We start from the raw sequence: 26,409 nt of genomic DNA on the forward strand, positions 1-26,409 counted from the left end.
CATGGGCCAGCTCCACATGGGTCAAGGAGGCCCGTGGACCTCCCAGGTGGTAGACAGACACCCTATCCACTGGGCCAAGTCCGTCGCCAAGTTCATACCTTTATACCGTTCTGTATTGCGCTTCCTCGCAGCTGAAGGAGTTTGTCGTGTGGAGAGGAAAGTCCTAGACCTGAGGGATTTAGGACTGTGAGGTCAGAGGGCCAGGCCCTTCCCACGGGCTCTGAGGTGCCCAGGAAAGATGGGCGAAGAGGAGGTGAGCGGGGAAGGCCGACCTGCCCTGCCGTCCTGGAGGAGGGGGAGTTGGGCAGTGCTCGCTGGAAGTGTGGCCTTCGCAGGGAGCAGGCCTGGTGGCAAGAGCAGCTGGCTCCTCGTTCTCGCTGGGGGGAGGATCAGGGAAGTCACAGCCTCCCCTGGAGAAGGTCTCGGGCCTCCGTCCTCTGTGAGACCACCTGGAAAAGGCCAGATGTCTCAGTTCAGAATAGCAGGCGAGAGGGGCGAGCCTGGCGGAAGAGCCCAGCTCCACGGCAGGGGCTGGAGGACGGATGGGCAGAGGGCTGGGAGGGAGAAGGATTGTGTTCCCAGAGAATTGTCCAGAGAAACAAAGAAGCTGGGAGGCGGGCTGGGGAGCCAGGCGCACCTGGCACCTCACGAGGGGGGGTTGGGAGGCGGCCCGAGCCGCGTTCCAAGTGGAATGTCGGGGAGGGGCGTCCAACGGCAAACCTCCCGGCCCGGCGCGCCTCCCCCCAGCCGGCTCCCTTCCGCCCGCGGCGCTGGCGCGAGCGGGTCCTGGCACCCCCAGAACGGTCCCGCCGGCCTGCCTGCTGCTCGTCTGCTCCGTTGGATTCAGAGGTCTCTCTGATTTCAGGCCTGGGAAGAACAAAGCTATCAGCAGGTACGCATAGTCCACTAGCTCACCAGCACGCTGCCGGGAGCGCGTGCGGCGCTGCACCCCTGCTTACTGCCAGCCCGCTGCAGGAGATTTCCGAGATCCCACGTTGTCCCAGCAGGTACCAAAGAGCGTGATCGAGTGCCTGACTTGAAGAAAATCCCCCCAAACCTAAGTTAGAGCTTTCATCAACTGTCTTTTAAACTAGTTCATCTATTCCTTTTGACTAAAACCTTATGCTTCTCCACAACTGCAGTTTTAAAGGTTTTATGGGAAGGCAGGGGGCAGGGGAGGGGTTCTTTTCAGTTATGCTAAACAGGCCACGAGGCCAATGGGGTAAACATGTAGGGATGAAGAGTTGGGGTACAGGGACAGAAGGAAGAGGAACTCTATTTTATAGGGTGCAGAGTACTACAGCTTCCAAGCTTCAATCTCTCTAGAAGTCCCCTGTGCTCCTGTTAAAATGCAGGTGCTGACTGTGTAAGTCTGGGTTGGTGCCTGAGCTTTTGTGCGTCCAGCGAGCTCCCAGGTGACGTGGGCACTGCTGAGCAGCAGTCCAGACTGAGAAGCAAGGTCTAGACTACACAACGAGTCAAAAGCCAGCTTCCAGGGGAGTGGACTTGGCCCAGCGGTTAGGGCGTCCGTCTACCACATGGGAGGTCCGCGGTTCAAGCCCCGGGCCTCCTTGACCCGCGTGCAGCTGGCCCACGCTCAGGAGTGCCCTGCCACGCAGGGGTGTCCCCCGTGTAGGGGAGCCCCACGCGCAAGGAGTGCTCGCCCCGTAAGGAGAGCCGCCCAGCGCAAAAGAAAGTGCAGCCTGCCCAGGAATGGCACCGCCCACACGGAGAGCTGACACAGCAAGATGACACAACAAAAAGAGACACAGATTCTGAGTGCTGCTGACAAGGATAAAAGTGGTCACAGAAGAACACACAACGAATGGACACAGAGAACAGACAACTGGGCGGGGGAAGGGGGGAGAAATAAATAAAATTTTTTTAAAAATTAAAAAAAAGTTAGCTTCTAGGGAGTGGGCATGTCGGCGGTTGAGCGCCTGCTTCCCATGTACGAGGTCTTGGGTTCAATCCCCAGTACCTCCTGAAAATAGAGAGATGGAAAAACCAACTCTCACTGGGGAGTGGCTATAGCTCAGTGGTATTCGGCATGGTTTTATGTAAAATAGTAGGATGATTGCAAAATGTGTAGCCAGAATTAGCAGGGTAAATCTTATTTTCTAGCAATAAAATTTTGGGCAAATGTTGGGTCATTTTTGAATCCCAATTTCTCCAGCTAAAAAACTGGAGGTTGGGAAACGGACTTTGGCCCAGTGGTTAGGGCGTCCGTCTACCATATGGGAGGTCCGTGGTTCAAACCCCGGGCCTCCTTGACCTGTGTGGAGCTGGCCATGCGCAGTGCTGATGCGCGCAAGGAGTGCCATGCCACGCAGGGGTGTCCCCCGCGTGGGGAAGCCCCACGCGCAAGGAGTGCGCCCGTGAGGAAAGCCGCCCAGCGTGAAAAGAAAGTGCAGCCTGCCCAGGAATGGCGCCGCCCACACTTCCCGTGCCGCTGAAGACAACAGAAGCGGACAAAGAAACAAAAGCAGACAAAGAAACAAGACGCAACAAATAGACACCAAGAACAGACAACCAGGGGAGGGGGGGAAATTAAATAAAAATAAATCTTTAAAAAAAAACAAAAAAAAAAACTGGAGGTTATAAGATCTGCCTTGCTTGGCCAACCACAGAGGGTGGCTGTGCGGCTCAAATGAAATAACTTAGTAAAAAATCTTTGTAAACTGAAAGTGCTGCACATGTGCAACTACTACTACTGTGTTGTTTGAAACTAAAAAAACCCTTATAATTTGCTCCCATTTCCACGGCTTTTATTTTAATAGATAGATATGGATAAACTGCCAAGTGTTTGCTATTTGCCTCTCACTGTGATTAGCACAGATAAGGATGGTTTTGTTTACTCACAACTCTAATAACTTTAGTAGCACTAATGTTGGCCCATTCTACAGAGGAGGAAACCAAGGCCCGGGCAGTAAGGTTCTTACCCAGCTGCCAGGTGTGGGTGTGTTGATGCTGGCCGGTGAACTCAGCTTGACTTCCAGAGTGCAAGCTCTTGTCCACTGTATTTAATTTACTCCTTGTAGCAAACACCCATCATCACAGAAGAAGACGATGCTCTGGAGCAGGGGTCAGCAAACCTTTTCTGTGAAGGGCAAGATAGTAAATATTTTAGGCTTTGTGGACCAAATGATCTGTCACAACCAGGCAGTCCTGCCATTACAGTGCACAAGCAGGCGCAGGCAGTGTGGAAAGAGCTGGGTGTGGCTGTGTGCCAATAACACCTCATTATACAACAGGTGGCAGGCTGCACTTGGCCTGTGGGCCGTAATTTGCTGGCCCCTAGAAAATTCTCAGTTGTCCTGTATGGCAGCCATCGGTCACATGTGGCAATTTAAATTTAAATTCATTTCAACTTGATTTCACCTAAAATGAAGTTCACCAGTTGCACCAGCCACACTTCCAGTGCTCAGGAGTCATGTATGGCTAGGCGCTTCTATATTGGACAGTGTAGGGGATATCTGCGTATCACGGAAAGTTCTCTTGGAGATCCCCGGCCTGGCATTCTGGGGAGGTCCCTTGCCAGCAGCTATTGGAAGCACTGGTCTGAGCCCGGGCACTTCTGGGTAACCGCTGTACGGCTCCCAGAACCGCAGCAACCCCACAAATAAGGGGGTAATGTCGTCCCCGCTGTGCTGCAGGAGCTGGATGAGAAGACGTGGGAGAAGGATTTTGTCACTGCTGGGTGGTGCACTAACATAAGCGGTCGTCAGGCCTGTACCTTTTATTTGAAACGTGAGAAAGCGGGCAGAGGCGGGCTTGAGCGAGCACCTGCATTAACAGGGCCGGGGTTTCTCTTACATTGCTCTTGGGAAAGCCATCAGGTTGTCAAAGCGTCACCAGATAGCAGGCCCTCCCCTTGCCCTGGCTCTGATGTGGGGCAGGAGGCCTCTCAGCCGGCACCCCTCAGCGGCGCCCGCCTCTCGGGGCCTGGAATCGCCTCGGAGGGCCTGGCCCTGTCAGGAAACAGCGGCGAGCGGAGCCGCGCGGGCCGGCGGGGCGCGGGGTCCCCCTGAACCCGGTCACCCAGGGCTGGAGGCCGCTTTTCCTGGTGCGCCCCGCAGGAGCCCCGCAGCCCACGCCCCGGCCACCGCGCTTTGCTGCAGGGCCAGGCGGCGCCCCCGGGCCCGCGCTGCCAGCACCCCCGCCTCCAGCACCCCGCACCTGAGGCAGCCGCGAACCCCTTCCCCACCTCCGCCCCGCAGGGCCCTGCGTGGCCCCCTCCCAGACCGTCCACGGACACCACTGGTGTGACGTGGGGGAGACGTCTTCTCGTGCTGGGCCTCCCCCCTCCCTGACTTCTGCTGTGACCCGGAGTTCTTTCCTCTCCTCATGGCTTTTTTGTTCTCTCTTTATTTTTCAGTGTTACATTAAAAAGAATGTGAGGTCCTCACGTACCTCCCCTCCCCCCATTCCTCCCACATCAACAGCCTCTTCCATCATCGCGGCACATTCACTGCATTTGGTGAATACATTTTGGAGCACTGCTGCACCACATGGACAGTGGTTTACATTGTAGTCCACACTCTCCCCCAGGCCACCCAGTGGGCCATGGCAGGACATACAACGTCCAGCATCTGTCCCTGCAGCACCACCCAGGACAAGTCCAAGTCCTGAAAATACCCCCACATCTCATCTCTTCTTCCCTCTCCCTGCCCTCACCAACTCCCGTGGCCACTTTCTCCACATCAATGCTACAATTTCTTCCATTACTAATCACAATAGTTTCAGAGTAGAATATCAGTAAGTCCACTCTAATCCATATTCTATTCTTCCTCATGGCTTTTGAAGATTTATTTTTTATTTATTTCTCCCCTCCTCCCCCCATTTTCTGCTCTGTGTCCATTTGCTGTGTGTTCTTCTGCATCCACTTGCATTATCAGGCGGCACCAGGAAACTGTATCTCTTTTTGTTGTGCCATCTTGCTGCGTCAGCTCTCGTGCGAGTGGCACCACTCCTGGGCAGGCTGCCCTTTTTTCACATGGAGCGGCTCTGCTTGCGGGGCGCACTCCTTGTGCGTGGAGCTCCCCTACGCGTGGCCCAGCACTCCTTGTGTGCATCAGCACTGCGCGTGGGCCAGCTCACCACACAGGCCAGGAGGCCCGGGATTTGAACCCCTCCTCACGGCTTTTGAGACAAACTTCCTCGAGGCAGCCCTCTCCTCCCCGTCTTCTTTTCGTTTCCTTTCACAAGCTCCCTGACAGCTTCCTGCTCTGCACTCCAGCTGACACTCGCCTACCGGCTGGAATTCAGCTTCCCAGGCACCCACACGGCACGGCAGCGAGGGTGGCAGAGCCTTTGGGAAAGCAATTTAGGCATATCTTTCTAAACTCTAAGAAATTTTAGTGATTCTACTTCTAGGGAGGGATCCTAAATAGAGACACACTGAATATTGATAAGCTAGGATATTCACTACTGTATTATTTGTAACAGGGATCATTTAGAAATAACCTATTTGTCAAAAATGGAGAAATAATAAAACAGATATGTCATTCAGAAAAAATACAGCAAAATATTAACAGCAGTTATGTCTGGATATCTCCAGTTATCACTGGAGTGGCAGCAATTTTTATTTTCTTCTACTTTGCTGTTTTTCACAAGGTACTTAGTAATATATAATCAGAAAGTGGTCGTACACACGACGGCTTCCAGCCCCCGCCTGGCCACTGACATCCCTCCTAAAAGCCGCGCTCACTGCGCAGCGTTCGCGCTCACACGACCCTCACGCTAGCCGGAGAAGCCCCCCGGGGCCACGCCAGAGCCTCCAGCCACGCTGGCACCAAGGGGCCCGCGCCTGGCTCGCGCCCTGGCGCCGCAGCGTGGTAAGGGGCCGTCGTGGGGGCGGCCCGGCTGTGGGCGGGGCTGGCCGGCCAGGCTGGGTCACCCTGCTCTTGCTGTCTTGGGCCCCACGTGCAGCACATCCCAAGGACAAGGTGGCCGGGGGACGCCGACCGCGGGGACCGGCTCAGGCTCCACGAGGACAGAGCAGGACGGCAGCAGCAGGGGTGAGTCGGCGCGGGCCCCCAGCCCCCCACCGTCCTGGGTGCTGGGCTCTGCCGGCCGTGCTCGCCTGGAGAGGCGGCGGTGCCAGGAGGCAGGTGCCGGGGGTGGGGGGCGGTCAGGGCCCGGGGGTCGCAGCACGTCGTGCGCTTGCAGCTGCCGCAGGAGAGCCCCACATGGACCGCACCGGGTGCGCCTCGGCGCAGGTGCACGGCTGTGGCCCTGAACCCCCGCAGAGTGCCCTCCTGTTCCAGGTGGAGCCTGGCTGCCAGGTAAGGGAGCGGCTCCAGTGCGCGGTGGATGGGAGCACAGAGCTACGAGGAGCTGTTGAGGGTCTCCTCCCCGTGGCCGCCGGGCTGCGGGGCCTGAGACCAGGCGGAGGCGCAGGTGGCACCGCTGCGCGGGGCCGCCCCGCAGGCCAGGCCTCCCCTGCCTCCGCACGAGCCGGTGCCGTCGTGCTATTTACGTCCTTGAACGCAGGGACCAGCTGCAGCCCCTCGAACCCAACGGCAGGTCTCCGAGTGGAGTACCCCATGGTGGCAAGGTGTCCCCAGAGGCCGCATCCGAGACGTGTGCTGCACCTGGGGTGGGACTCTCGGGTGGGGTTGGAAATCCAGCCCCCTGCCTGCCCTGGAGAGGAGGCTGCGCCGGCAAACACAGGGCGGTCCTGGAAAGACGCGGCTTTGCTCCATTGTCTTCAACACGACGGCGTGCCCGAGACCCTGGTTTTCTTTGTTGGTGGGCAGCTCCCTCCAAGGGTTCCTGCATTAGTCAGCCAAAGGATGCTGATGCAAAATACCAGAAATTGGTTGGTTTTTGTAAAGGGTATTTATTTGGGGTAGGAGCTTAGAGACACCAGGCCATAAAGCGTAAGCTACTTCCCTCACCAAAGCCTATTTTCACACGTTGGAGCAAGATGGCTGCCGACGTCTGGCGAGGGCTCAGGCTTCCTGGGTTCCTCCCTTCCAGGGTCTTGCTTCTCTCTGGGCTCAGGGTGCCTCTCTTCCTAGGCTGGCTTCTCTTTCCTCTGTGAGCTGACTTCCCGGGACTCCATCTTAAGGCTTCAGCATCCAACTCCAACATAAAAAACCCTCCACTCTGTCCTTTGCCATGCCTTTTATCTGTGTGTCCCCACCCTTTAGTGCCCTACTGGCACAAGAGGTTTACACAATTACTTAATTAAGTAAACCTATGAATCCAGTATAATCTAATATGCCCGGAGGAGATCACTTTACAAACATAATCCAATATTTCTTTTTGGAATTCATCAATAATATTCAACTGCTACAGCTCCCCAGACTCCTACTGAGGAGACAGGGGTTCCCCCACCAGAAGAGCGCAGGGGAGGGTGGAGAGGCGCCTCCCCTCCTGGTGGATCCGCCCCAGAAGGAAGCTCAGGGCTTGTCTCTGTTCTCTTTTGAAAATGTTTTGGGTTTGGGAACAGTGAGCTCTGCCAATTTGTAGAAGGAAAAGGTCCCTGACCCGAGCTCTACCTTCAAGGACTTGTAGTAAATAAAGAAAACAGAAGGGGTGAGGCGTGGGGTTAGAGATGTGAGCTAGGTCACGAGATCCGTGAAAAGCGGGCGGAGAGAGGGAGACGCGAGAGCCTTCCGTGGAGCTGAGGAGCAGCAGGAACTGCGTCAGAGAGAGCCCAGGGACGGTGTCCTTAGAGGTGCCAGGATGGAGAAAGAAGTGCGGGAAACTGAGGTCGGAGGAGCCGGGATTTGAGGGAGCACCTGGGTGCCTCGACGGACAGCAGCATCTTACTCTCCGAAAGGGCTGTGCCTGGGCTCCAGGCAGGGGCTGCTGCCAGGTGAGCTTCGCCACACCACCTGCTGCCAGGTGAGCTTCGCCTCGACACCTGCTGCCAGGTGAGCTTTGCCACGGCACCTGTGCTTTCATGGCTAAGCGGGTCCTGCTGAATCTTGTCAGAGAGTGAACTGTGATCATGTTGTCTATCAACTCAGGGCAGACGAAGTCTAATAGACGAGAAAATTATTCAGTCTTTGATAGTTTATCAGATAGCCACACTCTCGGGGTATAAGGCATGACCAATCCCAGGTCAAGGCATGTGGTTTAACACAAGCATTTTAAAATTTATAATTGTATTTCTTTATATTAATTTATATACAAATTCTATGATGACCTAAAAATAAATCACCTGCAGTTCCATAATTAGCAAATAAGTATTAATTAACTTGGCTCTCTCCTGAGAGAAGGATGAATAGTCTCTCTACTTACATGATCTTTGGGGGAAGAAACATTTTTCTCTTAGTCTACGAAAGCACACCTGTAGGTCTCTACTTTGCACAGTCTTACATTTGTCTTTTTCTAAGAAGTGGTAGAGGGGACTACACTTCACTTGAGTGTGAAGTACCTGCGGAAATTCAGATGGACACTCATGAGCTCCTCAAACTGCTGCACAGCAGTGGAAAGCAAAGCCCTCAGGCTGCGGGTTTCACACAAGCACACTTTTAGTTTGCTCTTTAAAAAAACACAACTCTTATTTTATGTGTGCAATACGGAATATTTTTAAAAATCTTTTTCTTTCTACTTCCTGCCTTTTGACACTTCTGTGGCATATTAACCATTAAAGCGAGTTAATGGATGGAAACAGGAAATGTCATCATGGGTTACGAGACATAGAAGGAACCTAGAGACTGGCCGACGTTAGCTCCTTGTCGCAGAGCCGGAGGCCGAGCTTTGGCCTGTGGCCCGGTCAGCGCGGGTGGCAGGGGAAGGGGGCTGCGAGGGCCTGGGACTCCCCAGGGGAGCACCCCTTCTCTGGGCCGCAGTAGTTCTGCTGCTTTTGCCTAGGCTGGTAAAAGACTGGGTGGGAAGAAACTGAAATTGGGGTGCTTTTTGGTCACAAGGAGGTAGCTGAGACCCCGGGGGTCCGGCAGCCCTGGCTGAGCTGAGCCGTGGTCCTCGGGTATGGGGTGCCACAGCTAGGGACGGTGCCAGAGCTGGGGCTGGATTTCCTCATCTGACCCCGTGGCCCAGGCCTGATGAAAAAGCCTTGGTCTAGGAACCCAGACCTGGCCGAGCACAGGCCACACACTCAGAGCCACGTCTGCTAGTGTCCTGTGCTGCCGTGACAATTCACCACAAATTGAGTGGCTTTTATTCTCTCCCTGTCCTGGAGGCGGCAAGTCTAAAACCAGGGTGTCGGTGGGGCCGCGCCCCCCTGAAGGCTCTGGGGACCCCTTCCCGCTCCGGGAGCCTCCGGGAGCCCCCCGGCTGGTGGCTGCGCCACTCCACCTCCTCCTCCCTTCCCCCGCCTGCCTCCCGTGCCCCCGGCGTTCCTCCTCTGTCTCTCATACGAGCACGTGGCCTGGGATTTAGGGCCCAGGCAGGAACTCAGGATGGCCTTGGCTCAGGATCCATACCTCAGTTCCAGCTGCAGAGACCATGTTCCCAAACGAGTCACATCCCCAGGGCCTCCTCTTTGGATTTTGTGTTTGTATTTTTTTTAAACCAGAACCCAAATCAGACCCACGCAATGCATTTGGTTGTTACACCTCTTTAGACTCGCTTAGATAGAGCAGTTCCATCACCTTTTTCTTTTCCATGACATTGACTTTTTTTTTTAAGATTTATTTATTTATTACCCCCCTTCCCCTCCTCCCGCCCTGCTGTTTTTTGCTGTCTGTATTGTCTTCTCTTCTCATTTTTTCTCCTCTAGGATTCACTGGGATTTGATCCTGGAGACCCCTGATGGGGAGAGAGGTTCCCTGTCAATTGAGCCATCTCAGTTCCTGGTCTCTGCTGCGCTTCACCTTGACTCCCCTTGTCTCTCTTTTGATGCGTCATCATCTTGCTGCGTGACTCGCTGCGCGGGCACTGGCTCACCACATGAGCACTCGTGCGGGCACTGGCTCATCACACAGGCACTCGTGTGGGCCCTGGCTTGCCGCACAGTCACACTTTCCCTTCTTTTTCACTAGGAGGCCCCAGAGATCGAACCCAGGTCCTCCCATATGGTAGGCAGAGGCCTTATCACTTAAGCCACATCGGCTTCCTGACATTGATTTTCAGAGACCAGAACTGTGACCGCGTTCTCACGGAGTCGGAGTCCTCAGTCGGGTGGGGTTCTGTTCCCTGTCATCGCTGATAGTTTCGGGGCTCTGATCTCTACACGTCCCTGCCCTGGCCTCCCTCTGTAAACCTAGCAGGAGAGCATGTTTGCTTATTTTACAAAAGCATTTATTTTAAGATGTATTTTATCTATTTATCACCCCTCCCTGTTGTTTGCACTCACTGTCTGCTCTCCGTGTGCTCTGTGTCTTTAGGAGGCACCGGGAACTGAACCTGGGACCTTCCATGTGGAAGGTGCTCATTCACCTGAGCCACCTTAGCTCCCTGCTTTGTTGTGTCTCTCGTTGTCTTTCCTCTCTGTGTCTCTTTGCTGCATCATCTCATTGTGCCACCTCACCTTCTCCAGGAGGCACTGGGAACTTAACCTGGGACCTCCCATGTGGGAGGCGGGAGCCCAATCCCTTGAGCCATATCAGCTTCCCTACAAATGCATTTTAAGTCTCCAGCTTCGGAGAAGGCTATGTGCTGGCCCCCGAGAAGGGACACGTGCATCTGGAGGGCTGGGGGCCGCCGTCTCTTGTCAGCCTCTCTGTTCTGCTCTGCTTCCTTCCTCACCGCTACCAGGAGGGGCTGCAGCTGGAGGCTGAGCCTGCCCAAGGCTGGCAGGGAGAGCAGGAGGAGCAAGAAACCGCCCCTGGACGTGAGGAGCCCCCCGTGCAAACAGCTTTGCCATTCTCAGAGGAAAGCATCACCGACCCGTAAGCCTTGACACGTGCAAGAGGGAACATTTGACAATATTGTGGGGAGGTGGGGAGGTGGGGAGGTGGGGAGGTGGAGAGGTAACAAGTTGGGGAGGTAGGAAGAGCCAGAGGGCTCTTTGGAGCCTGGAACTAGTACATATCCCATCACTCTCAGTTAAGTTTCTAGGAATTCTAACTCTCACGATCAGTACGTCATGCAGCCCTCTCCTGCTGCACAACATATAACCACTATTCTGAAGTCAATACCTCACAGTCATCCCATGCAGGGAAATTAGAAACATATCTATATATTTTTATTAAATGGAAATTATGCTGTTTTAAAGATCTGTTACACGTCGATATCAAAAACCAAGTTTATTTTCTTGAGGCCAACTTATCCACCTGTCCATGTTGGTGACAGGAGATAAATAAGCAGACCAACTTGCTGTCCAAAGGAAAAGATTTTTGGGCAATGTGAGCTGTTTCCCACTTTCTGTTTTAAAACTGACTACATTTTTTCTGTAGGAACCAAGAGAACACACTCTTCAAGCTAAAAAACTGGAATGAAAAGATGGATCTACAACGTTGGATGGAGAAAATTAACAATATTATACAAAAAATTAATGTAACAGAAAGCACAGTGAAGAGGTAATTGTAGGGTGTTGGGTTTCATCAGAAAATGGTGGAAAATATCAGAGCTTGAAAACTTGAGAAACTATGAATTACAGTTATAAAGCCTTTGGGATAAGACGGGTAAGGTTTTATGATTGGAAGTCCAAGTCGCAAAATATCTAGCCCTAAATCAAAATTATCTTCCTCTTTGCTCTTCCCTCTCAAAGGGAGATATTCTCTTAAAAGCTCTTTCTTTGAAGAGCACGCGTAGTTATCAAAGGGAGGGCTTGGGGTCCCCACGCATGCTTGAGGGTTCCCCAACATTGTCCAAAGGGATCCAAGCCGCAGGACATGGAAAAAAAAGATTAAGTAATGCCTATCTGAATTTAAGTGGAAAGTTTAACAATGAAACAAAAAAGATAAAATTAATGGGTGACCATTTATCCAGTCACTGGTAGAAAAAAAGACTGTTTGCATCTTCACAATGCCATTTCTTGGTTTGGCATCTTGGACAAGTTAATCCATCATTTTTCAGCTTTGATATTCCTCTTCCGTAAAAAGTGACTACCAACAGCCACTTCATTGGTTTGTTGTGGGGATTAAATAAGATACCATCTGTTAAGCACTAAACATAGTGCCTGGTACCTAATAAGCAGTTATTAAAGTCCTCTAATTAACAATAAAGTGTCCTAATAAACTCCTTTGGCCTTCTGAACTCTCCTAGATGTTCGAATCTCCTTCTTGTGCAGGAGTTTTCTTCTCCCAGCTGTGCCCTTGTGCTTTACCTTTCAGTTAAACGTAGCTTCAGAGCCCTTCTCCTGACCTCCTGTCCAAATGGACCTTCTTCTCCTCCAAAGCATTAACAACATTCTTTTAAAAAATGATATTATTGTTTTATTAACCTAAACCACATACAATCTTCTTTTTTCAGTTAAAAATATACATACAGTAAAATTCACACTTTTTGGTGCACAGTTCTGCGGTTTTGACTAACCTACAGCTGTGTGGCTACCACCGTCAAGATAAAGACCATTTTTGTCACTCTCCAAAATTCCTCAAACCCTTTTTAAAAAAAGATTTATTCTCTGTGTCCATTTGCTCTGTGTTCTGCATCTGCTTGTCTTCTCTCTAGGGGGCACTGGGAACCGACCCTGGGACCTTCTGGAGTAGGAGAGAGGCGACCATTCTCTTGAGCCACCTCAGCTCCCTGGTTGGCTGTGTCCCTTATTGTCTCTCCTCTGTGTCTCTTTTTGTTGCATCATCTGGCTGCACCAGCTCTCCGCACAGGCCAGCACTCTGCTCGGGCCAGCTCACCATGTAGGCCAGCTCGCCGAGGGCCCGGGAATCGAACCCTGGACCTCCCATATGGGAGACGGGAGCCGGACCACTTGAGTCACATCTACTTCCCCATCATGCCCTTTTGTAGCCAACCCCTCTCCCTGTCCCCAGCTGCTGGCCCCCACTGTTCTCTGTCCTTACGGTCTTGCCTTTTCCAGAGTGTTCCGTAAATGGACCTATCCCGTCCTTTCATGCTTCTTTCACTTAGTGGAGTGCCTTTGGGAGTCGTTCATGTCATTGCACGCATCAGTCGTTTGTTCCTTTTCACTGCTGGGTGATATTCCTTAAATGGATGTACCACAGTTTATTCACCAATTGAAGGACTTTAGGGGTTTTTGGCGATTATGAATAAAAGCACTATAAACATTTCTGTATAGGCTTTTGTGTGAACACATTTTTCTACTAGAAGTAGTAATGTTGGGTTTAATAAGTCTGTGTTTATATTTATAAGGAACTGCCAAACTCTCTTCTAAGAAGTATGGATTTCGTGTTTCCGCCAAGTGTAGGAGCAATCCAATTGCCCTGCATCCTCACCAGCACTTGGTATTATCAGTTCTTTTCATTGTAGTCATTTTAACAGCTGTGTAGAGATGTGTTAGTGTGATTTCAATTTGCATTTTCCTAATACTGTTAATGCTGAGTGTCTTTTCATGTGCTTATTTGCCTTATGTATATCTTCTTGGGTGAAATACCTGTTTGCATCTTGTTCATTTACAAATTGGTTTGGTGGTTTATTTATTATTGATTTCCCTTATATATCATGAGAAAAACCCAGATATTCAATATGTGATTTGCAAATATTTTCTCCCATCTTGTGCCATGTCATTTCATATCCTTATAAGTATCTTTCAAAGACCAAAAGTGCTTCATTTTTGTAAAACGCGATGTATCACTTTTTTCTCTTATAGATCATGATTTTATTAAATGTAAGAGATATTTGTTATAAATATTTTCTCCTACATTTTCTTCCAGATTTTTTTTCAGGTTTATACTTTATATTTAGGTATATAATTCATTTTTTATTAATATTTGTATGTGGTGTGAGGTCAGGATGGAGGTACCATTTTTTAATTTTTTCAATATGTATATCCAATTGTTATAGCACCATTTGTTAAAAAGAGTTAAATTTCTCTATGGAGTTACATTTACACCATTGTTGAAAATCAGTTGACCATGTATGTGCATGTCTATTTCTGGATTCTTTATTCTGTTCCATTAATCTATATGTATAACCTTTCACCAATACCACACCATCTTCATTACTGTAGATTTATAGTAAGTCTTGAAATACGGTGATAAAAGGTCTTCAACTTTGTTCTGCTTTTTTAAAATTATTTTAGCTATTCTAGTTTCTTTGGGCTTTTCCATGTACAATTTAAAAACAGCCTGCCAATTTCTACTAAAAATCCTGCTGAGATGTTTTTAGTATATTTCACCTGTTGATTGATTTTATTAGAGAAGTTGTGGATATGCCGAAAAATAGTGGATATAATACACTCTTTTCAACACTATACATTGATATGGTACATTTCTTAAAATAGATGAAAGCACATTTTTATAATTGCACTATTAACCATAGCCCATGATTTAACTTGGAGTTCACTGTTTTTGTTGTGTAGTTGCTTGTATTAAAAAAACTATGCTACTAACATGGAAACGACCTAACATTTCTCCTTTTGGCCATTATATGTAATTAAGTTCTATTAATTATATTTGCAAGGTTGTACTATCATCATGACCATCTATTAAAAAATATTACCAGCATCCCAGATAGAACTCTGTATATTTTCAAACTTAACTTCCCATTCCCTATCCCCACCCCATCCCCTGCCAATTTATATTCTAGATTCTGACTCTATAAGTTGCTTGTTCTAATTATTTCGTATCAGTGAGATCATACAGTATTTATCCTTTAAGGTCTGGCTTATGTCACGCAACATGATGTCTTCAAGGTTCATCTATGTGTTGTGTATATCAGAACTTCATTACTCTTTTATAACTGAATAATATCCCATTGTGCATATATACCACATTTTGTTTATCCATTCATCAGTTGATAGACACTTGGGTTGCTTCTATTTTTTGTCAACTGTGAATAATATCACTGTGAACATCAGTGTGCAAATATCTGTTTGAGTCCCTGCTTTCAGTTATTTTGGGTATATACCTGGTAGTGGGATTGCCAGGTCATAAACTAATTCTGTACTTAACTTTCTAAGGAACTGCCAAACTGTCTTCCACAGTGGCTGCACCATTTGATATTCCCACCAGCAATGAATAACTGTTCCTTTTTCTCCACATCCTATCCAACATTTGTAATTTTCCATTTTGTTTTGTTTTTAATAGCTATTCTAGCAGATGTGAAATGATATTTCATTGTGTCATGATTTTCATTTCCCTAATGGCAGTCATGTTGAGCATCTTTTCATGTGCTTTGTTGGTCGATTGTATATGATCTTTGGAGGGAGATATATTCAAGTCTTTTCCCCATTTGTTATTTGGGTTGTTTGTCTTTTTGTTGTTGAGTTGAAAAATTTCTTATAGTTTTAGATATTAAACCCTTATCAGACATGTGGTTTCCAAATATTTTCTCCTGTTGTTTTACTTTCAAGATAAAGTCCTTTCTGGCTCAAATGGACTTAATTTTGATGAGATCCATTTATCTATTTTGTTGTTGTTGTTGTTTGTGCTTTGGTTGTAAAGTCTAAGAAACCATCGCCTAAAACAAGATCCTAAAGATGCTTTCCTATGTTTTCTTCTAAGAATTTTTTTTTTTTTTAATATACCAGGGCTTGGGGATTGAACCATGTGGGAAGCTGGCGCTCAATGACTGAGCCATATTGGTTTCCCTGAGCTGGCTTTTTCATTTGATTTGCTTGTTGTTTGTTCTTGTGTCCATGATTTCTGATGAGAAATCAGCACTTAATGTAGTTAAGACTCCCTTGTATGTAACACAAGCTGCTTTTCTCTTGCAGCTTTCAGAACTCTTTTCTAGTCCTTTGCATTCAACAATCTGTTCAGTAAATGACAGAGACTATTTTTCAAGTTTGTCCTGTTTGGTGTCATCTGGACTTCTTGGATGTTTACAGTCACATCTTTTGCTAAGTTTGGGATGTTTTCTGTCATTATTTCTTTGAATATTTCTTCTTCCCCTTTCTCTTTTTTTTTTTTTTTTGCCTGTGTAGGACTCCCAAAATGCTTATCTTGATATACTTAACAGGGTCCCAGAGGTTTCTTAGGCTGTTTTCACTTTTCGTAATTATTTTTTCTTTCTGCTCCTCAGCCTGATTTGTCTTTGAGTTTGCTGATTCTTGTTCTGGTTCTGCCAGTTCCAGTCTGATGTTAAAACTCTCCATGGAATTTTTCATTTCAGTTCTTCCCTGAGATGTGTTTCTTGAGTTGGTGTCCAGCTGATGATATGGCAGGTACTTTCTTGAGTGTCAGTTACTAACTAAAGAAACAAACCTAAGAGAAAAAATAACTCTTTCTCTGTCTTTGCAAATTGGCTTTGTGTTGTCTTGTGACACACACACAGAGTTTGGCCCTCCTCTCAGGCGGTCGTTGCAAGGCGACTGCACTGTGCAGGGTCCCTCCTGTATTCTCTGGGCCTGCATCTCGTCCTGGGTTTGTACTTGCTAGTGAGTGCCCTCTGCTTTCCAAGAAACAGAACTTCTCTCCTGGTGATCCACCGCCAGACTTAAAGGAGGTACGCCGCGGCCCCGGAGGCCACCTGCCTCAGGGGGTTCTTTCTGCTTTTCATTGGGTCTAGCTTCTCCTTCCTGGAGGGTGATTCCTGGGATGGGGCACTCTGGAGAGGAGTTTACTGTCATTCTTTCCCAGGAGAAACAAGGCCAGGGACCCACAAAGGGTCCCAAACTGCCCTGGGGAGGGACCGACTGAAGGGCTAAGAAGGGCACCAGGAATTTTTCCGTGGCCCCACAACTGTGATTTCATGGCTCAGTCACACCCAGCAGGTTCAGCCCTTCCATGGCGCTGAAGGGGCACACCATTGTTACGTCTCCTTGGCCACCTTTTTCCAGGGCAGTTTGGAATAATAGCTGCCCTTAGAGCTGGGTGCCTGTTACCCGAAATAACTGATCAGCCTGTGGTCCGTGAACCCCAGAGCCTGGGGAAGTGAATTTTTATGTTCCTCTCTGGCACCAGTAAATGGTGCCAGGTGCTGGACCCCACTGCAGCACTTCCGAGAAACTGTAACCACCACGTGGAGAGCCATTTACTGGTATTTACTGCGATTTACCACCCTCTTCCTTCTGTTCTTCCTAGGTTGCTGTCCCGTGTTCTACTAGACTCCAGAGTTTTGAAATAGTTGATTCAGACAGTTCCTGCCTGTTTAACGGCTGTTCTGGTGGAGGGACTGATTCCTAGAACCCCTTACTCTGCTCTCTCCCCACAAAATCCTTGCCATGATTTTGATTAGCACTGCAATGAATTCATAGATCAATTTGGAAATTAGTTAACATTATTCAGTCTTCAAATCCATGAATATGGTATAGCTCTTTATTAAGACTTCTTTGATTTCTTTCATCAGTGTTGTACAGTTTTCCTTGTACAAATACCTCATATTTTGTTAGGTTTATGCCTAAGTTTATGTTTTTGGTGTTATTATAAATGGTACTTTAAAATTTTCATATTTAAATAGTTAATTACTAATATATAGAAACAAAATTGTATCATTGTGTCCTTGTTTCCTGTGAACTTGCTAAACTCACTTCTTAGTTCCAGAGATTCTGTACTTTATTTGGGATCTTCATCATAGGTCATCTTATCTTTGAATAGAGACAGTTATGTATCTTTCTTTCCAATCTATATGTCTTTCACTTCATTTCATAGCCTTATTATATTGGCTAGAACCTCCAGCCCAGTGTTGACTAGAAGGGGTGATGGTGGAAACACTTACTTGTTCTCTATCTTACAACAAAAGTATGTTAAAAGGTATTAAGTACTTTAAATGTTAAATATGATATTAGCTGTCATTTTAAATAGGGGCCCTTATCAAATTAAGAAAGTTTCTTCTATTCTTAGTATACTGATTTTAAAAGTTGGATTTGGGCATTGAATTTTCAATAGCTTTTGTACATCAGGGCATGATCATATGTGCTTTTTGTTTGTTTTTAGACTTTTGATATAGTGAAACACAGTGACTGATTTTTGAATGCTGAAGCAGCCTTGCTTTCCCATAAGAAACCTTACTTGGCTAATGCTGTATTATCCTTTTTATGTACTGTTGGATACAGTGTGCTAAAATTGAAAATTTACATCTATCTTAATGAGGGATAGTGGCCTGTAATTTTTTTTTCTCTTGTATATCTAGTTTTGATATCAGAACAAGTGGGGATGTATTTCCACCTCTTTAATTTTCTGGATGAGTTTGTATAGAATTGTTATCATTTCTTCCTTGAATTTTGCCTAAAATCACCAGTGAAACCAGATGGTTTGGAGATTTCTTTCTGGTAAGATTTTGAACTAAAATATTTATTTTATAAATATATAGGCTATTCAAACTAACTCTTGAATGATATTTAGTGGTAGTTTGTATCTTTGAAGGAATTTGTGTATTTCATCTAAGTTGTCAAATTGATTGGCATGAAGTTGTTCATAATATCCCTTTTTATTTTTAATAGTTTTAGGTTCTGTGTTGATGTCCTCGCTGTCATTCCTGATATTGATAATTTGTGCCCTCTCTTTCTTTTTCTGTATCAATCTGGAAAGAGATCTAGACATGTTACTGATTTTCTAAAGGAAGCAGCTTTTGATTTCACTGATTTTCTCAATTCTGTTTTTTAAAAAATTCTCATTTATTTCTGATCTTATTTTTACTATTTCCATTCTTCCACTTACTTTAAGTTTAATTTGCTCTACTTTTCCAAATTTTGTAAAGTAGAAGTTAGGGTCATTGAAAATATCTTTCATCTTTTCTTAATAACAGCATTTAGTGATCTAAATTTCCCTCTAAAAACTGCTTCAGCACATTCCACAAATTTTGATACCCTGTATTTTCATTTTCATTTGGCTCAAAAATGCATTCTGGGGAGTAGGTGTAGCTCAGTGGTTGAATGCCTGCTTCATGAAGTCCCGGGTTCAATCCCTGGTACCTCCTAAAAAAATGCACTCTAATTTTGCTTTTGATTTCTTCTTGAACCCATGAGTTATTTGAAGTGTGTTAATTCATTTCCAAATATTTGGGGATTTTTCCAGGTATTTTTCTGTTATTGATTTCTAATTCCATTATGGTCAGAGGACAAAATTTATATCATTTGCCTATTTTTGAATTTATTGAATCTTGTTCTGCGGCTCAGAATATGTTCTGTTTTTACAAATGTTTTGCATTTGTACTATGTGTACTGTGTGTATTATGCTGTTGTTGGGTGGTGTATTCTATAAATACCAAGTAGGCTAATTGGCTGATAGGGTTATTCAAGTATCTCATATACTTACTAATTTTGTCTGCTTCTATGGTTTATTGATAGGTGTTGAAATCTTCAGTTATAATTGTGGGTTTGTCTGCTTCCCCTTGCGGTTCTATCAGTTTTTACTTCTATTTTCTTTTTTTTTTAATGTTACATTAAAAAAATATGAGGTCCCTTTATACCCCCCACCCCCCTCACTTCACTCTTCCCCCGATAACAACAACCTCCTCCATCATCATGAGACATTCATTGCACTTGGTGAATACCTCTCTGAGCACCGCTGCACCTCATGGTCAGTGGTCCACATCATAGCCCACACTCTCCCACGGTCCACCCAGTGGGCCATGGGAGGACATACAATGTCCGGTAACTGTCCCCGCAGCACAACCCAGGAAAACTCCAAGTCCCAAAAACGCCCCCACATCACATCTCTTCCTCCCACTCCCTACCCCCAGCAGCCACCATGGCCACTTTCTCCACACCAATGCCACATTTTCTTTGATTACTAATCACAATAGTTCATAAATAGAATATCAGTAAGTCCACTCTAATCCATACTCTATTCTTCCATCCTGTGGACCTTGGAATGATAGTGTCCACTCCACATCTATATCAGGAGGGGCTTAGATTCCACATGGATGCTGGACGCAATTCTCCTGCTTTCAGTTGTAGGCACTCTTGGCTCCCTGGTGTGGTGGTTGACCTTCTTCACCTCCATGTTAGCTGAGTGGGGTAAGTCCAATAAACCAGAGTGTAGGAGTTGCAAGTCTGTTGAGGCTCCGGGCCTGGCTGTCACATGCTCAATGATTCAGGTCTCCTGGGTATACATTAAACCCCAACACCAACTACAGTTCCGGTAAAAGTAACAGGAGAGACTTGTGGACAAAGATCACATCTAAGTCCAGCTCCATCACACAGAAACACAAACTCCAAAGTAGGGCCAACTGACATGTTACTGAACTCCATCTGCCATGACCATAGAAGCTGTGGGTCTCTGTAGCCCTCAGAAGAACCAACACCTGGGGTTGTATCTACTTTAGCTGTCTCTGGGACTCTGCTGAGGTGTGCATAAGGGCGACCCCTCTGATAACCTCCTGGCTCTTTTTGGAGACTCATAGCCATATAAACTCATTTGTCCTTTCCATTTCCCCCTTTTATTCAGATCAAAAAGCATTTTTAACTCCTGGTATTATAAGTAGACTGAGATATTCTGCTGGTTACTTCTATTTTCAATCTCTGTTTTTAGATGTTTTAACATTTAGAACTAGTATGTTCTTTTTTTAAAAAGATTTAATTAATTTATTTCCTCCCGCCCCCTCATTGTTTGCATTTGCTCTGTCTGTTTTTTGTGTGCTGGTCTTCTCTTTCTAGGAGGTACCAGGAACTGAACCCAGGACCTCCCATGTAGGAGGGAGGTGCTAATCACTTGAGCCACCTCTGTTCCTGCTTTGTTGCATCTCTCATTGTGTTTCCATGCTGTCTTTTGGTTGCATCATCTCACTGCGTCATCTTGTTGTGTCATCTCACTACACCAGCCCTTCACATCAGCTTACCGTCTCCAGGAGGCAGCAGGAACTGAACCTGGACCTCCCACATGGCAGGCAGGAGCACAGTTGCTTGAGCCACATCCACTTCCCTATCATGTCCTTTTGATGAAATGACCCTTTTATCATTACAAATGATTTTTATCCCTGGTCGTAGTCTTTGCTCAGAAATATTACTTTCTGATATTAATTCATCATTCCAGTTTTTTGGATTTTTTTAAAGATTTATTTATTTATTTATTTCTCTTCCCTTCACCCCCGCCCCAGTTGTCTGTTCTCTGTGTCTATTTGCTGCATGTTCTTCTTTGTCCGCTTCTGTTGTTGTCAGCAGCATGGGAATCTGTGTTTCTTTTTGTTGTGTCATCTTGTTGTGTCAGTGGCACCATTCCTGGGCAGGCTGCACTTTCTTTCGCGCTGGGTGGCTCTCCTTACAGGGCGCACTCCTTGTGCATGGGGCTCCCCTATGCAGGGATACCCCTGCGTGCATGGGACCCCTTGAGCGCATCAGCACTGCGCATGGGCCAGCTGCACATGGGTCAAAGAGGCCCGGGGTTTGAACCACGGACCTCCCATGTGGTAGACAGATGCCCTAACCATTGGGCCAAGTCTGCTTCCCCAGTTTTTTTTTAATTAATATTACCATGGGACAACTTTTTCTAACTTTGCACTTTTAATCTATTTATAACTTTATATTTAAAATATTTTCTTGCAGGCAGTATACAGTTAAATCTTGTTATTTCATCTAGTCTGACAATCTATTTTAATTGGAGTGTTTAGGCCATTACATTTACTACCATTATTGATATAGCTGGTTTTAAACCTACTGTCTTGCTATTTTTTTCCCATTAGTGCTGTCTGTTATTTGTTTCTTACCCCATTCTCCTGACTGCTTTTTGATTGAGTATATTTTTAGGATTTCATTTTATGTCCTTTTTATTAGCTATATCGAGCTTTTTCTTCTAAATGGTTGCTTTAGTGTTTATATAGAATTATTCTTTTTTTTTTAAGATTTATTTTATTTATTTCCCCCCCCCCCCCATTGTCTGCTCTCTGTGTCCACTTGCATTATCCAACAGCACTGGGAAACTGCGTCTCTATTTTGTTCCATCGTCTTGCTGCATGAGCTTTCCGTGTGTGCGGCAGCACTCCTGGGTGGGCTGTGCTCTTTTCACACGGAGCAGCTCTCCTTGTGGGACACATGCCTTGCGTGTGGGGCACCCCTTTGCAAGGGCACCCCTGCATGGCACAGCACTCCTTGCGCACAGCAACACTACACATGGCCCAGCTCACCACACGGGTCAGGAGGCCCTGGGGATCGAACCCTGGACCCTCTGTATGGTAGATGGATGCTCTATCCAGTTGAGCCACATCTGCTTCCCTCATTCTTTTTTAAAATATATTTCTATTGAAGTATAGCATTCATGCATGATCATATATAAACAATAAGTTTAGAGGGAAAGTTGTGAACTTACAAAATAAACACACATATCATCATACAAGTCTCCCATACATCACCCCGCCACCAACGAGGATCATTCTTTCATAAACAACTTCATTGCAATATAATTTATATTCTATTCAATTTGCCCATTTGAACTATAGAATTCCTTGGTTTTTAGTATATTCACAGATACATGGAACCATCACCACAATCTATTTTAGAACATTTCATGACCTCAAGGAGAAACCCCGTACCCTTTGGGTATCACTGCCATATCCTCACGTTCCCCAGGCCCCCAGCTTTAAACAGCCTGTAGTCTACTTTCCATCTCTATAGCTTTCCCTATTTTGGACTTTTCCTATGTGTGGAATACATAGTACTTGGTTCACTTAGCATTATGTTTTCAAAGTTCATCTGTATTGTAGCCTCAATCAGTGCCCTGTTCCTTTACGTGGCTGAATAACATTCCAGTGTATGGATATACCACATGTTGTTTATCCATTTGTCTGTTGATGGACTTTTTGTATAGAATGATTCTTTTTTTTTTTTTTAAAGATTTGTTTATTTATTTCTCGGTTGTCTGTTCTCTGTGTCTGTTTGCTGCGTCTTTCTTCTTTGTCCACTTCTGTTGTTGTCAGTGGCCTGGGAATCTGTGTTTCTTTTTGTTGCGTCATCTGGCTGTGTCAGCTCTCTGTGTGTGGGGTGCCATTCCTGGGCAGGCTGCACTTCTTTTCGTGCTAGGCAGCTCTCCTTACGGGGCGCACTCCTTGTGCGTGGGGCTCCCCTACGCGGGGGACACCCCTGCGTGGCATGGCACTCCTTGTGCGCATCAGCACTGCACGTCGGCCAGCTCCACATGGGTCAAGGAGGCCCAGGGTTTGAACCGTGGACCTCCCATGTGGTAGACGGATGCCCTAACCACTGGGCCAAGTCTGCTTCCCTTAAGAACTTTAAAATTTTATTAAAGAGGTCCAATCTATCAATTTTTCCTCTTATGGACTGTCATATACATATCAACTTTTTGGTTAGTCCCAGGTCTCAAAGATTGTCTTCTATTTTTTCCTAGAAATTTTCTCTAATCTTTCATTTTAATCATGCTGATTTTCTTTTTTTAAAAAATTTCTCTCCCCTTCCTCCCTCCCCAGTTATCTGCTCTCTCATGTCCATTCACTGTGTGTCCTTCTGTGTCCGCTTGCATTCTCGGTGGCGCTGGAAATCTGTCTCTTTTTTGTTGCGTCATCTTGCTGCGTCAGCTCTCCCATGTGTGCAGCGCCATCCCTGGGTGGGCTGTGCTTTTTGCGTGGGGCGGCTCTCCTTGTAGGGTGCAGTTCTTGTGTGTGGGGCATCCCTGCGTGGCGCGGCACTCCTTGCGTGCAGCGGCACTGCGCATGGGCCAGCTCACCACACGGGCCAGGAGGCCCTGGGCTTGAAACCTGGACCCCCTATATGGTAGGCAGATGCTCTATCAGTTGAGCCACATCTGCTTTCCAATCATGTTAATTTTCTGTACCTGTATCCAGTTAGGCCTTACATCCTTTTAATATTATCTGTATTACTTAGAGTGCTGTTTTTACTTTCTTGAATTGCATTCATAACTTCCTGTTCTTATTCCATTACTATCAAAGAATCCTTTATACAAGAATAGAATCATATTTCATTTTTAAACGATAAAAAACATCTCCTTTGTAGTGATTTTTCTTAGTCTGTGGGACTTAGTCCATTTCTTGGTCTGCTTGCAGCTTACTAAATGAGGTGATATCACTGGAGGGCCAAATTGAGAGGCTGGAGTCACACCAGGACCTGGAGTCTGATCAAGTGGCAAACATCGAGGTAAGCTGGAGGCTTGGAGAGGACCATGCGGGAGGCGGGCGCTTCTTCCACCTCTTTCTGCCCCTTCTGTTGTTTACAGGGTCATGTAAGACCTGACCTCGGACTCAAGGAGCAACTTTGTCCTGGGCACCTCACTTCTAATACCTTGATGACACTAGAAAGCTAAACTTTCTGTTCACCCAGCAACTCAGGCAAATCTGAAAGGTTTATCTCTTGACTCCACCTTAAGAGAAGCTCTGGCTTGCTCTTAGTTTCCCAGGACCTAGCACAGTGCACAGAAGACATGAGGAAATGTTGGCTGAGAAACGCACCCTTGGAACGTAAATGATTGGTTTGTGCTGGGCCTTGACGACTTCGTGAAGCGTTCCCCTGTTTGTTTTCTCCGAAGTTTCCCTGCCGTTTTGTCTCCTTGCATTTCTTTGAGACTCTTGTCAGAGGAAGATTTCACATTCCTTTCCTTTTTTGAAGAGTCAAACTGTTCGAACTGAAAGGGAGTGACCAACGTTGGACGAGAGTTGGATTTTTTGCTCTATCATAACTTCAGGCCCATGAAGAAAAGACCCTAAAAAAGGAAAAAGCCCATGCCTAGCTACCTCTTTTTATTGGAATTGCCAGCTTCTGCATTGGCTCAAGACAGAATTAAGTGGGTATTGGAAGAAGTAAGGAGAAAGATGTCCTTATTTTAAGAAAGTAATGTTTTTTAGACCCTCATATATTAAAAAGCCTTCTACAGGTCAGCCCAGGTTTATCGCCAAGAAAAAAATTTTTAAGTGTAATTTTAGTTCAAAAATTTGGAGTTGCAATCCCATTTTGTGCTAGTTAAAAAGAAGAGTTAAGAATGTTTTTCACTATCCCTTGGCTTTTGAAATTGTAAACTATGAAGACTGGGAAATGTACAGAGGCCAAGAAATATTCTGCCTTAGAAATGTTCTCCGAAAGTCAGCTGTTGAGTGTTCCGGGAATGTGGATTGCAGCAGGAGGAGGGAGTGGGGATGGATGACTGTCAAAGGAATGAGGAAGAAGAGTACAAGGGAATGAATGTGAGATCTAAAAAGCAAGGGCTTCCTGGAGCAGGTGTAGCTCAGTGGATGAGCACCTGCTGTGCGTGTACGAGGTCCTGGGTTCAATCTCTGACACATCCTTAAAAAAATTAAATAAATAAAGCAAGGGCTTGGGATAATATGAAAGGGGAAGGCATCGCACATGCGTGGAGATTCTCTACACTCAAGACACACTGCTTTGTATACCCATTAAAAATACACAGGCATCCAGTTGTTTAAGCCAAAAAAAAGGAAAACAACAACAACAACAACAAAACAGACATGACCTTAAAAACTAAGATCTGTCCAAATATCCACCAACTAGTTGGAGAATACACCAGGACATTGCTGTGATGGGATACTACTCAGTAACAAAAAGGAATGAATTTCTGATTCATGGAGCAATGTAAGTGAATTTCAAATGCACTGTGCTATGTGAAAGAAGCCAAACTCAAAAGACTACATACTATATGAATCCTTTTCTGTAATGTTCTGGAAAAGGCAAAACTAAAGGAACAGAAAATAGATGAGTAGTTGAGGGGCCAAGAGGGGAACGGGAGGAGGGGTTTGGTCAAGGGGCACAAGGAATTTTTGGTGTGGTAGAAATATTCTATGTCTTGGTGTTGCGTTCCATGAACGTATGCACTTGTCAAAAGTCACAGAACTTTACACGGTGAGTTTTACCTCAATAAACCTGACAAAAATAAATAAAAAAGGTGCAACCTCTGTCCTCAGTGGGCCTATAGGCTGATGGGAAAAACTTCACAGAAACGTCACATATTACATATGCAGTAATATAAATTAATAGGAAACTTTAAATATAACTGTGACAGAAGCGAACTTAGTAGGAAGTATTTTAGGTTGACTCTGGTAAGGGCCAAAATGAAGACTGTTAGAGAAGAATACAGGAACAGCAACTCAAGCGTGGGGAAGTTAAAGGAAGTTAAAATCATGTGGCAAGGATTATCTCATTTATTCCACATGAAGAAAGGGAGTGACTCAGGCATGAAAAGGGAAGGCAGGAACATCGGTGAACTTATGTTTTTTAAACCCAGAAACAAATATACTTAAAAGACCTTTAAGATGAGGAAGCGAGAGGGGCCTCTGGGGCTGAGTGCTGAAGCCCACGGAGCTTCTGGAGTCCCCTGTGAGCATCTGGACTTGCCCACAGAGCTTCTGGAGTCCCCTGTGAGCATCTGGACTTGCCCACGGAGCTTCTGGAGTCCCCTGTGAGCATCTGGACTTGCCCACGGAGCTTCTGGAGTCCCCTGTGAGCATCTGGACTTGCACTCTAAGACTGCCTTATCCCAGTGATCTCTGATTTGCTCTGCACCCGGTGAAGGTGTTTACTGTGTAAACGTAAACTAGGACACCAAATAAAAT

At 46.3% G+C, this 26,409-nt stretch overlaps 1 protein-coding gene across 1 annotated transcript in view; it reads left to right on the forward strand.

Moving 5' to 3' along the window:
• Positions 1-779: 779 nt before the first annotated feature.
• SMCO2 (single-pass membrane protein with coiled-coil domains 2) overlaps positions 780-26,409 on the forward strand; it is a 43,352-nt gene continuing 17,722 nt past the window's right edge. The window contains exons 1-6 of the mRNA XM_058282947.1: positions 780-892; positions 5,932-6,020; positions 6,172-6,287; positions 10,678-10,811; positions 11,319-11,441; positions 23,896-23,986. Of these exons, the coding sequence (XP_058138930.1) occupies positions 6,192-6,287; positions 10,678-10,811; positions 11,319-11,441; positions 23,896-23,986 (444 nt within the window). The 5' untranslated portion in view covers positions 780-892; positions 5,932-6,020; positions 6,172-6,191. The remainder of the gene's footprint in view (positions 893-5,931; positions 6,021-6,171; positions 6,288-10,677; positions 10,812-11,318; positions 11,442-23,895; positions 23,987-26,409) is intronic.

This window comes from Dasypus novemcinctus, chromosome 20 (assembly GCF_030445035.2).
Source record: "Dasypus novemcinctus isolate mDasNov1 chromosome 20, mDasNov1.1.hap2, whole genome shotgun sequence".
Classification (NCBI taxonomy): Eukaryota; Metazoa; Chordata; class Mammalia; order Cingulata; family Dasypodidae; genus Dasypus; species Dasypus novemcinctus.